Source organism: Dysidea avara, chromosome 4 (assembly GCF_963678975.1).
Source record: "Dysidea avara chromosome 4, odDysAvar1.4, whole genome shotgun sequence".
Lineage (NCBI taxonomy): Eukaryota > Metazoa > Porifera > Demospongiae > Dictyoceratida > Dysideidae > Dysidea > Dysidea avara.
Genome location: NC_089275.1, coordinates 31,110,556 through 31,122,902, shown reverse-complemented (window position 1 = coordinate 31,122,902; position 12,347 = coordinate 31,110,556). Strand labels below are relative to the sequence as shown.

Genomic DNA, 12,347 nt, shown 5'->3' with positions numbered 1-12,347 from the left:
GCAGCTGGATGAAACTCCTTGATGTCAACACCATTACCAACTCCTACAACTTCTTCTGAGGCAGCAACAGCTCACTCCACCACAGCACCGTAATCATCAGGAACTCTCAGCCCAGATAGAATGCTTTGTAATTTGCTAGTTTGTTTTCCCTCCAGATGTCCTTATCTCCAACAGCTGGAACTATGTATTTTTTGAACTGGAACACCACAAGTCTCATTTGCAAGAATGGATGCAAGGACGTCTCTGACTTCCAAGGGGCTCCTCTTCTTCAGACTGCATAGAATTCAGCAGAATGAGTGTGATTGGAACCCACTGCACGCACTTGAACACCTTGCGTTATATGAACAAGAGGGGAATTCTATGTGCCTGCATTAATATGCAACATGTTGGCTGCCACTCGTTATCTAGGATTGTCTCCACTGTAAGTCCAGTGCGAGAAGTAGCCAGTTTTTCCCTGATGGTAGATCCTCTCCTCTTATCCTCAAGTTCACCCTTGATGCCATGATGACAAAATGTCAATATCAAGAAACTCATCAATAGTATCATTGAAGGGATGCCTCCTCTACTCACTAAAATGTAGGAAATGGGAATAGCTACTATGTAGACCTAGCACTTTTCTTAAATGACCAATATAGCAGGCTCCCTGGGGAATATCAGATGACTGATAGCCGTCATAATAATGGTAATGGTCATTGAACAGGATTGGGTTCAGAGGCATCCGAAGTGAGTGTCAGATTTCTTCTGTAGAATAAAAACTTTCTCCTGGTATGCCACAGCTGTAACCTCCTGTGAGACCACTACCTCAGACCAGGCCATAGGACTATTGACTACCTACACTTGGTTTTGTAATTCTCCCAAGAACTTGGGCCACAGCAGCTGAAGTACAACACAGAGTTTCAGCAATGTTCAGCCACAAGGAACATCCTTCGCTATCTACAGGCATTGATTATTCTTTCAACAGCATCTGTCAGCTTCTCCTAAGAAGCTCAACTATGGATCCTAAAACTTGGAAGTTTGTTTCAAATGGAACTCAATTGGACAATGCAACTTAGCCAACATACATTCATGCCTTCTGTATGTATTTCCCATCAGCCATATGCATAAAGCAAAACAAATGAAACCTAGATGCCTTGTACCTATAAACTAAGTTATTGACTACTACAGTATATACATATTTATACAATAAATTGCATTGATTTTTTTAACTTTAGTATAATATTATGGCTTCACTGGTGCTTACTATAACTATGTCATCTCATAGGGGTGGTCAGCAGCACCTGAGCTTTTTTTCTTTATTGCATCAGTTGAGGTTCATGTACATTTCTTTGTGCAGGTGTACTCACAAATGTATATAGTTGTTTTTAATAAATATATAATCTATCAACTACATGTCTCAGCACATACTGTATGCATTAGGTTTACCCATTGATGGCCAAATTCTTCAGGACCAATGGCAAAATTGCTGAATCACATCATACTAGCCGTCCAATACACTGAACTACTTTGTAACCGTATATCTAAATATTCGCTATAAACTAAGGAGGTCGACTGTGCTGTTTTTGTTTACATAACAGTAACTGCAACACTTATCAAAACAACAAAGTCTAAACTTTGGTAAAAACCATTCTGAGCAACTAAAGGAATCCCAACTAACTATTTACAAAGGTGTATTACACTCCAAAGAACTATTCTATATAGTTTACTTACAGTGCGATCCATTCCACAGCTTGTTTCTTCGTGATTTGTCCCATTTCTGCTGTTGCGCATGCATATCTACGCCCGTGTCCACCATGCCACGTCTGGGATAATGCAGCCAACTGTCAACTTTACCTGTCTCCATCAATTTATAACACTTTCTTTTTTATCAGCTACTTGGTTTCAATTTGAAGAATGATTTAATTCGCCTATTATGAAAGGTTACACTTTACGTTATTACATAACAAATGTACACTAGTCCGGGAAGGATCCAGTTATCCCAGAAATGGGACCTCTATAGGAGTGTCCATTTCAGTACTAGCGCATCTTGCTATGAAACGTGTTTACAAGTTATAGCTAGGCTAAAGTTTATTCTATGCATGAGTTATGATGCCATGCCGCCATACGGCGGCAGTGGCCGTCAATGGATTAAAGGTCCTACAAATACTAAATTAGGAGTGATTATCATCACATCCATCTACATCTCACACCAGTAAATTAAAATTTTATCACTTCAAAATTACCTATCCAGTTATAAAATTCAAAGGGAAGACATCCATGGCAAGGAGCCCACATGCACCTCCATCTTCTGGGTGTGACTCATTTGTGAGTTCCTTTATTCATTAGAGTTGGACCTGGACCTCCATATCAGTAGCATGCTGAGGAACAACCAACCATTGTAGGGATTTTCCCACTGAGCTATGCTGTAATACCATCATTCATCTCTTGTTTCACCACTTGGATCCCTACTTCATTTATAAATTAATACACTAGTGGTGTATCAATTTCAGTAACAAAATCCCAAACCTTAACCTACTTCATGTGCTCTGGGCCCACTTTGGTCACAGTCTGACACCTATCCTAGTTAATCTTACTCTTAGTATGTAACTTCTATTATTAATTGATAGCTACTTCTATTGTGATAAAAGCATGGAAGTTTTGACTGTAAGGATCAGTCTTTAGTTTTCTTTATTCCTATCTATATCCCTCCAGCAATTCTTATTCATCAGATTCTTCACCTATATCATAGTTCATGTAGGTATAAGTAGAACTGTGTTCATTATGTGTTTGCAGTGACTATTCTATTGTGTAATTACTTGATATTTACTATTAGTACATGTGAAGCTTATACATGACAGTTAGTTGAAAGTGTTACAACAATTAGTTTTATGAACTTTACATTGTCATACAGTACGGGATCATGAAGAATTGGGCTTTTCTGGCCAAACGTATCACCCTAAACCAGCCTCACAATACCTTCATGGCACCTTGGTAGTATTGGTTAGATATAATCAAGCCCAAAGTGCCTTCAGTACAACCGAAATGTTTCCAAAAATTAGCTACAAAATATTTTTTAAATGTCTTTATTGGAATTTTCTACTGACTGACTGACTAACTGAATGACTGACTAACTGACCGACTGAATGACTGAATGATTGACTGAATGAATGACTGACTGACTGAATGACTGACTGACTAAGCATTCAGACATGTGTAAGTTGATAACACCTAAGGATATGGGCTTGATTTTTTCACTGCATTGCTTCAGCCCGACAGGAGTCTTTTGGCATACCGCAGTACGTACAATGCACACATCATGGACTTACCTTTGTCCTCCTTTGTGTACCATTTCTTTTTGCTGACAGACCAAGGTATTGATTCATGGTAGCTAGATGGCTTCCGTATGTTTGTAAACGGGAATCATCCATATTTTCCATGGAGATTGGATTGATTTGCAGAGGCATTTCTTTTACTGTTCTTTGTTTGTAATGCTTTGTAACAGGCTGAACATAGCTGAAAGCGAAGTGTAATGGCCACTTCCAGTAACTGATAGTTGGGGCACGCGAATCGTCTTTAGTGACTGGACTGATTGCAGAGGTGTTTCTACTACTGTTCTTTGTTTGTAGTACTGTGTATTGGGCTGAACAAAGCTGATAGCGAAGCGTAATGGACACTTTACCTTCGACTTAGTAATTGATAGCTGGGATGTGTATTGAGAACTCTGACGCCATCCTTTCTTTTGATGCGGTTTGCATGGGTTCACCAGACATAATAATGTTACAAAAAGTAAGCACAACAGGATAAGGAAAAATTAGTATTTTAGGATCAATAAAAAAGTAGAGAAAAAAGGGAGGTCGCCTAGACCTGCAGATATACATGTGGGAGCTGTCCTAAATGTCCATTTTGAATAAGGGACATCTAATCCCTAATTCAATAATGGGTAATAGACTGCAGTAGGGATTAAATGTCCACTAGTATATCTGCAGGTGTAGGTGACCTCCTTTCTTTCCCTAATTTTTTTCTGTGATTCCTAATCGAGTTTAAAATTTCTTATTCTTGTATAAGTAGTAATAGTATCAAGTAACATTAAAACAAACTACTATTCTTACCTGCTTCACTTGTTTGTACTGTGACACTCTGGCTAGCTTCACTTGGTGCTATTGTAACAGCTAACACATAAAATGTGTAACTAGTGAAGGGATCCAGTCCTGACACCAACACAGTCACATCACTAGAATTCACTTCCATGTCATCACTACTACCATACACTACAGTGTAATAACGTAGGATCCCATTGGTGATACTGGGTGGATCCCAGGTGACCTCTACTGTAGTAGAATTGACTGCTGAAGCTGAGACATTGTGCGGTGGGTTGGGTGCTGTATATATAGAAAATTTTATTAATAATGATGGAATGGATATGTAATAGTAAAAATGCAAAATCTACATAAGTCTGTCACCCCACATTTTCCAACTAACAGCTGCACATACTGTGTACACTGTAATAGCAGCACCCAGTAACAAATGGTAAAGATTACAGGATAATATAATCTAATCAAAAACAGCTAAGCTATGAAAAAAGGGTGCGACCCCCAAAAAATCCTGGGTGAAAAAAAAGTGAAAACAACATTGGCAGCCAAGAAATTCCTGCAATGATTTTAATTCCAATCACTTTTACTGATCAGTAATCATTAAAAAATGATTGACATTAAATTAATCACAGCCATTTCTTGGCTGTTGCCTTTGATTTCACATCTTTTTCACCCTGGGTGTTTTGGGGATTGCACCCTTTTTTTCACAGCTGGGCTGCTTTAGTTTAGATATCACTTCTTTTGTAACTTCATATACCAAAGCTGCCTTCCGCTAGCTTTGAAGCCTTCTTTTTTTATTGTCTTTTTCTTTACTACAGGAAGATGTACATTTCTGTGTATTTTTTAAAGTATATATATCCACACATACCATACAATACATAATATTGTATGGAGAAAAGTTTGGCAAATTGGCTTTAATTTGCCAATAAATTCTATCCGATATTTAGCCAATTAAATACAGAGAATACAGTATGACACAAGAATTCATCAAAATACTATCCACCAAATTCTATTTCCAGATAAATTGCCAAAATTTTATCTCGTAAAATTTTGTATCATACAGCATTGCTTTTCAACTTTTTACAGGGCCACTTGTAATTTAGTCAAACTCTTTACAGGATGACTTATTTTGTGGCTGAACTCTCTACATGGTGACTTGATTGTAGCAGATCTGTTTCTAAGTGGTGACTTGTAACATAGTTGAACTATACATTTGTATCTGAACTCTCTACAGGTTGTCTTGTTTTGTAGTTGAACTCTTTGCGGGGTGACTTGTTTTTTAGCTGAACTCTCTACGTGGTGATTTATTTGTAACTGAACTCTCTAAATGGTCACTTGATTGTAGCTGAACTGTCAACATGCGCCTTACTGAATGTTATAATAGGGTGACTGCACTATTAGAGTATCTTGATCGAGTATTTGTCACAGGTATTTAGTTTTAGCAGCATAATTCAGTAGTTTTTGATTGTGACTTTTTCTAAACCACTATAAGGTTATTCTATGATGAAATTTTCAGCTCATTCCCATAAACACAAGTACACAGAAAAATTTGGAAATTTCAACTAAAGTAGGAACCATAACACATCGATAAAAATACTGAAACAAGCGGCACAGTAGGGATATAACAACTCTTATAGTTTTACTGTGAATTAATATTGTGCACTACTCCAGCTTGTTTCGGTACTTTTTATCGACGTGTTATGGTCCCTACTCTAGTTGAAATTTCCAAATTTTTCTGTGTACTTGTTTGCTAACTTTTTTTGTAAATAATAATTATGACTGGTGAACCCATGCATACCGCATCTGAAATGGTACCGCGTGCCCCAATTATCGTCTGAAAAGTGAAGTATCCATTATGCTTCATTGTCGGCTATGTTCAACCCATTACACAGCAGTATGAATCAAGAACTGTTTGAAAAGCACCTCTGATATCAAAATAGCCATAATGACAATTACGGACGATTTCCGTTATGAAGGGAAGCCATCACGTGCTATCGCCAAATCGATACTTTTCGCTGTCAGCAAAGATGAATGGAACACAAAGGAGGACACTGGTAAGTCCATGAAGAATGCATTTTACGTACTGCGGTATGCCAAAAGGCACCTGTCGGGCTGAAGTGACGCCGAACAGTGAAAAAATCAAACCCATAGCCTTAGCTGTTATCGAGTTACGCTTGTCTGAAGACATCAGTCAGTTACTTACTTACTTACTCAGTCAGTACAAAATTCCGTTAAATGAGTTATTTTTAAAATTCCATAGCAACTTGTTGAAAGCATTTCAGGTCGATCTGAAAGCTTGTTTGGGCTTAGTTTCACCTAACCAATACTGCCTGATTGTCATTATGGGAAATTGAGGCTGTTTTGGGTGATATTATTTTGTGGGCCACACCTACGCCTTTGTGGTCCCTACTATACATTATTATCATAGTGTATGATTTTCTATTAACAAAATGCGATCATGTGATTGTTATATACACAATGTTGGTTTTGGCATTGTATTGACTCTTGGTTTCTTTCAAACTATCAAAAGGACACTCCTATGATGGTTACTTGAACTACAATCCAATATTCCTTAAAATTGTGTGTCGTGTAGGGATGATAGAATCGTGATTTTATTTTATGTGAATAATTGGTTATAACTCCATGAATCTTGATCAAAATTTTTAAGGAATCAAGATTTGCTTTATGCTGCACAAAAAGTATATGATTATACTATATAATTACGTTAAGCCCATTGTTTCCATGGTGTTTCTGTAATAAAACTTACATGTAATTTTCAGGACATTTTTAAAGGTTATCCCAAAAATTGATATTTCATGCTGCAAGTAATTTTGCATATCCCTTTACATAAATTATTACCGATAGTAAATTAATTGTGACAATTCCTTACACTATTCCATTTACATTTTCTTTTGTGATATTATAAACTTTGCTTTTTTAGAACCACTAATATAGTCTAAAAATAAATAAACAAATTTTAACATCAAAGTTGAACAAAATCGCTTATTGCATTTTGTGAAGTAATAATAAAGAACGGTTGGTTTTCGTCTTCATTTTGCGGTCTAGAGTTTTCTCCTTTTTCTGCACACTTAGCTAACAAAAACTATCATAAAACACAAAGGCATACTCTGATCACCCTGAAATTTGGTACATATTAAGGATATAATAAAGCAAGTTTATGCATGGAGTTTGGTGCAAATCTGATCAACATTCACAAAGTCACAGACAATTATTTAAATTGCCGACATTTTGTCATATCTACAGAGAAAACTGCTTATTGGATTAGCTGGAAAATTGGTCTGTATACCATCACAGCTCATGTTTTGTTGTTTAAATAATTCAGTGACAGCTACAAGGAAAAACCAACCTGGTATGTAAAATTTGGGTTGGAAATACTCTAAAAGAACACAGAGTCACTGAACATTCTAAAAGTGCAAGAATAATGTTTAAATTGTTGTGCAGGCTTCTAGGAATCTCCACACCTACTTTACATAGTTGATTAATGCACTTGCTGCGGTCTGAAACAGTGCCATATACAAATTACAGCACTGGTGGTGCCTTTGAACTTCCCATGCAGAGTGGTACATATAATTAAAAACTACACAATAGCAAAAGTTTATAATCTCATAATCTACATGTACCAATGGAAAATCTGGAACATTCTAATAGTGTTGTATTAGAGTTTTCAAAAGGTGTGCACTCTATTAGAGTTTTAAATAATAATATAATTATGTCAAATGGTAAAATACATAAATTCAATTGACATTTCTGTCTTCCATAATCATCATTGTACCTGTAGATACGTACACTTGTAGGAAGAAATATGGGTATATTCTATCCTACTGAAGCCATACATCAAAGTAAACAACTGAGAGTACATGGTAGTTAAACCCCAGTACATGGTAGTTAAACCCCAGTACATATATGGAAATTACACATTAAGTTAAAAGAAGTACAATCACAGCAAATTGAAGCCATACACTATAAAATTTACAAGTTCAGTAAAATTTGAAGCCATACACACTATAAAACTACATGTTCAGCAAAAACTGAAGCCATACCATTACAAAAACTACATATTCAGCAAACATTTAAGCCATACTCAACTGACATGCTTATTAACACATTGTTTATGAACTTGACTACTTCAAAATGTGGAATAGAAGCTACCACCTGCACTCGTAGGATATCAGGTTATCAACACCTCTGCTTTGCCTCTGGGACGATACTCATGTTGGAGTTTAACTATAACTAACCCAATGCCAGCGTACGGCCAGATAAATACAAAAAGAGTTAAAATCCATGCTACAACAGCCAGCTGTAAAAAGAGTGAAGCCTGGATTATAGGAATTACATAAAGTTGTGAAACCAAAGGTAGTGACCCAAGAAAATGGATGGAATGATTCTAATGTCAATTTATTTTATGTGTGCAATATTGAAATTGATTGTTATAATAATCATTTTAGCTATTTCTTGGCTACCACCTTTGATTTCAAAACTTTTAATCCAGGCTTTTGGAGGCTACATCCTATTTCATAGTTTTGCTGAATATATTTAAAACAATGGCAATTACATATCAGCTCTGATGTGAAGCACTTACTATCTTCAAGAGTTTGGCGTCTAACTGCAACACTAAATGGACCCAAGCCAACAGCAGTCATTGCAGCCACTTCTATGTCATATGCTTCAAATTCCTGCAAGTCCAATGCAATGTGACTAGTATTGGCAACATTGACAACAGTAGAGACATTAGTACGGTTGACATTAGTGATAGTCACTTGGTAGCCTGTGATGACACCATTTTGATCGAGGAAAGGTGGTGGGTCCCAGAACACTGATATTGATGTGGAACTCAGTACCATAGTGCGAACATTTTGTGGTGCTGCAGATGGATCTGTAATTGACAACAGAAAATGTAACAAAGCTTTGCATTAACAGATTTTATTTCTTACTATGCAATATCAACACATGGTTTATACATTTACCACTGTAAAAATAAAGTTGTTCTGCATTACATGCTCATTGGACATTTACACACATTGTGCAATTGATTCCATGGGTAGTTTCATTTAGAGTACAAAATTAATGGAGTTGCACTTACAATCTTCAAATGTTCTCGCCAGATCAGTAGCATTAGGACCTGCTCCAGCATTAGTACTACTATAAATAGCAAAATTGTATTCTGTGTCCTCATTAAGGCCAGTAATTGTGTCCATAAATGTATCATCATTATACACCATCATTAAAGTATTTGTGCTGTTGGAATAGGCCACAGTATAGTTCAGTATAATGCCATTTGTAGGATCAGGAACAACCCACGACAACTGCACACTTGTAGAAGACATAGCTTCTGCTGAAAAGTTCCTGGGAGCATCAGGTACTGTGCATAAAGTGAACAAATAACAACCACTGCATTGCTAACTATTATACATCTTACCATCTTCATCTGTTCTTACACGTATTTCATCAGTTACTATTCCAATATGTACAAAGTTTGGTCGTTCATTTTGGTCACCAAAAGAGAAGGCTCTAACTCTAAAGCCATAGTAAGTGAATGGCGTCAACCCTGCTATTACAGCAGTCCGGTTGCTGTTATCATTCACAATTCCCAAGGAAATGTTCAGTACCACTATTTCAGTATCTCGACTTGTTGAATCAAGGATTGAGTAGCCCCTAATCTCACCATTTGGTGACTCAGGGTATTGCCATGATAACTGCACTGTAGTAGAGTTGAGAGCCATCACCATGAAATTAACTGGGGGTGATGAGCCTATAAAAATGTGATTGCAACAGAATAATTAAAACATTATTCACTTACTGTCTGGATCAGTTAGAATACTGAATGTATCAGTTAAATCTCCAGCTCCAATACCAGTGTATGCTCTTACAACCACAGTGTACACTGTGAATGGATCAAGCCCACCGATGACATGATGATATGAAGTGCTTGTGGTTGCATCAACAAGTACACTTGCAGCAGCATTTTCATTAACCATTGTCACATTTCCAATAGAATATAGAATTTCATAAGATGCGATAATTCCATTTGTTACACCAGGTTGATCCCAAGTGACAACTATTGCAGTGGAGTTTACTTCATTGACAAATAGATCACCAGGAGGCCCAGGTGCTATAATTGACAAGTACATATGTAAATATCAAGACAATATAACATGGTTAGAAGTACAGACATGCTTAGAAGTACACTGTATCTGGTTACATGTCCAAGAATAATTTGCAACCAACAATTCAAGACTTACTGTCTTCATCAGTGGTCACTATGACTATGTTGCTACCATCTCCTTCAGCAACAGTAGTGGCAAATATTTGGACCTGATAAGTTGTGAATATCTCTAGCATGGTAATAACAACTGAATTATAAGTAGTAGTAACATCAGCAGTAGTACTACCAGTAGTGTATACCACACGGTATGATCGCACAATACCATTGGGAGTCATTGGTGGTTGCCAGATTACATTAATTGAAGTGGAGCTTCCATTAAATGCCATAACGTTTAGTGGAGCACTTGGTGCTACAAGAATCAAAAACTTGTTTAGTTAATAATCAACAGAAATATTAAGTTTTACCTGCTTCATTTGTTCGTTCAGAGACCCTCTCACTGGCTACACTACATGCTGCAGTAACTGCCATTACATGGAATGTATAAAAGGTAAAGGGATAGAGTCCTGTCACTACTACTGAGATATCAGTAGAGTTTAGTTCCATCAAGTCCATGTTACCATTTATCCTGTATACCACAGTATAATAGTGTATAGTACCATTAATGATAGTGGGCATATCCCAATTTATTTGTATCGTAGTAGAGTTAATTGCTGAAGCAGTGACATTCTGAGGACGATCTGGAGATACATACAAGGAATTAACTTAATACATTAATAACTAAATGCTCATCCTGCAATATGTTTCTCATTAATTTTAAGGTTGAATGCTACTGTATTGTGTTCCATTTGAACACAGACATTGCATCATATATCTATTATAACAGCTCATTATTGTGCACTTTTGTGGATGCATCATAGCATGTTTGCTGCATACTAAATATGGTTTGAATATATGTAGCTATAGTAGTTGTTATTATCTACTTTACCAGTTAGGCACTGGAGGGTGTACACAGAAGGCAGAGCCTGTTCGAGGTGTTTGTCCATAGCCTAGGAGCCTAAGCAAAAATCTTTGAGCTAAATATCCTAAAGTGAAACGGGACAAATACCTAGAAGGGGTGAAAAAAAGCCAACCCCATCGTGACTTGATCCGCAGGCCACCCAGATTCCGGCCAAGCGCCACGCTCGGAGCCAACTTTGGGGAGGCCACCTAAGTAGGGAAATGTTGTTGTTATTACCTACGTTACCAGTTAGGCACTGGAGGGTGTACACAGAAGGCAGAGCCTGTTCGAGGTGTTTACCCATAGCCTAGGAGCCTAAGCAAAAATCTTTGAGCTAAATATCCTAAAGTGAAACGGGACAAATACCTAGAAAGGGTGAAAAAAAGCCAACCCCATCGTGACTTGATCCGCAGGCCACCCAGATTCCGGCCAAGCGCCACGCTCGCATATACATGTATGGTATGTAACACTTTCACACCTCAGATCAAAGGAGCCGTCCGGGCTACATTTCGTATTTAGCCCAGCTAGCCGGGCTACAAACTGGGCACTGATTATAATAGAGATTGATGCTAAAATCGATTGTGGGGATCGATTTACACTCACGTAATTAGTATACACGACGTGGATTTCGCCATGAAAACCACTCAGACGGTGAGTGTTTTGTTATCCTCGCCATTCTACGAGTTAAAAAACGTTGGGCTAAGGTGAAAACTAGTGCTATAGCTTATTAATCGATTGTTTCCGCACGTTTTTTGAATACGGACACGCCCCCATCACGAAGCTACCACTCTGCATGGAGTAGCCACTCTACAAGCAAGCTTACCTGTCTAGGTCTTTAGTGAACTGTTTCCATTAACGATTGAATAACACATTAAACTAGCGTAACGGAAATTCTCCGTTATATCTCTAGGTAGGTATTCGAGTATCCGAGATTTTTAAATAAAAAAATTCTCCGTATATTTCCCAATAGAACCCTGGCACAAAATAGCAACCAGCGTTTAATTTGGGATTGCTCCATAGTCTGAGCTCCAATGAGGATGAAAATCGCTATGGGGTTTGTCCACACGCTGATCATCATGAAAATCTTAGTTTTGACGTGCGCGTTACATATAAGTAAGTTTTGTGTTGTTTTGTACCCTTTCCAAGCCTGTAGAATACT

General features: G+C 37.4%; 1 protein-coding gene across 1 annotated transcript in view; it reads right to left on the bottom strand.

The window, feature by feature from the left end:
- The window catches only part of LOC136253750 (phosphatidylinositol phosphatase PTPRQ-like), a 41,221-nt gene that overhangs the window by 17,231 nt on the left and 11,643 nt on the right, over positions 1-12,347 (bottom strand). The window contains exons 3-9 of the mRNA XM_066046409.1: positions 10,656-10,928; positions 10,328-10,600; positions 9,886-10,197; positions 9,505-9,837; positions 9,169-9,447; positions 8,668-8,961; positions 4,086-4,355 (exon numbers count right to left, since the gene is read on the bottom strand). Of these exons, the coding sequence (XP_065902481.1) occupies positions 4,086-4,355; positions 8,668-8,961; positions 9,169-9,447; positions 9,505-9,837; positions 9,886-10,197; positions 10,328-10,600; positions 10,656-10,928 (2,034 nt within the window). The remainder of the gene's footprint in view (positions 1-4,085; positions 4,356-8,667; positions 8,962-9,168; positions 9,448-9,504; positions 9,838-9,885; positions 10,198-10,327; positions 10,601-10,655; positions 10,929-12,347) is intronic.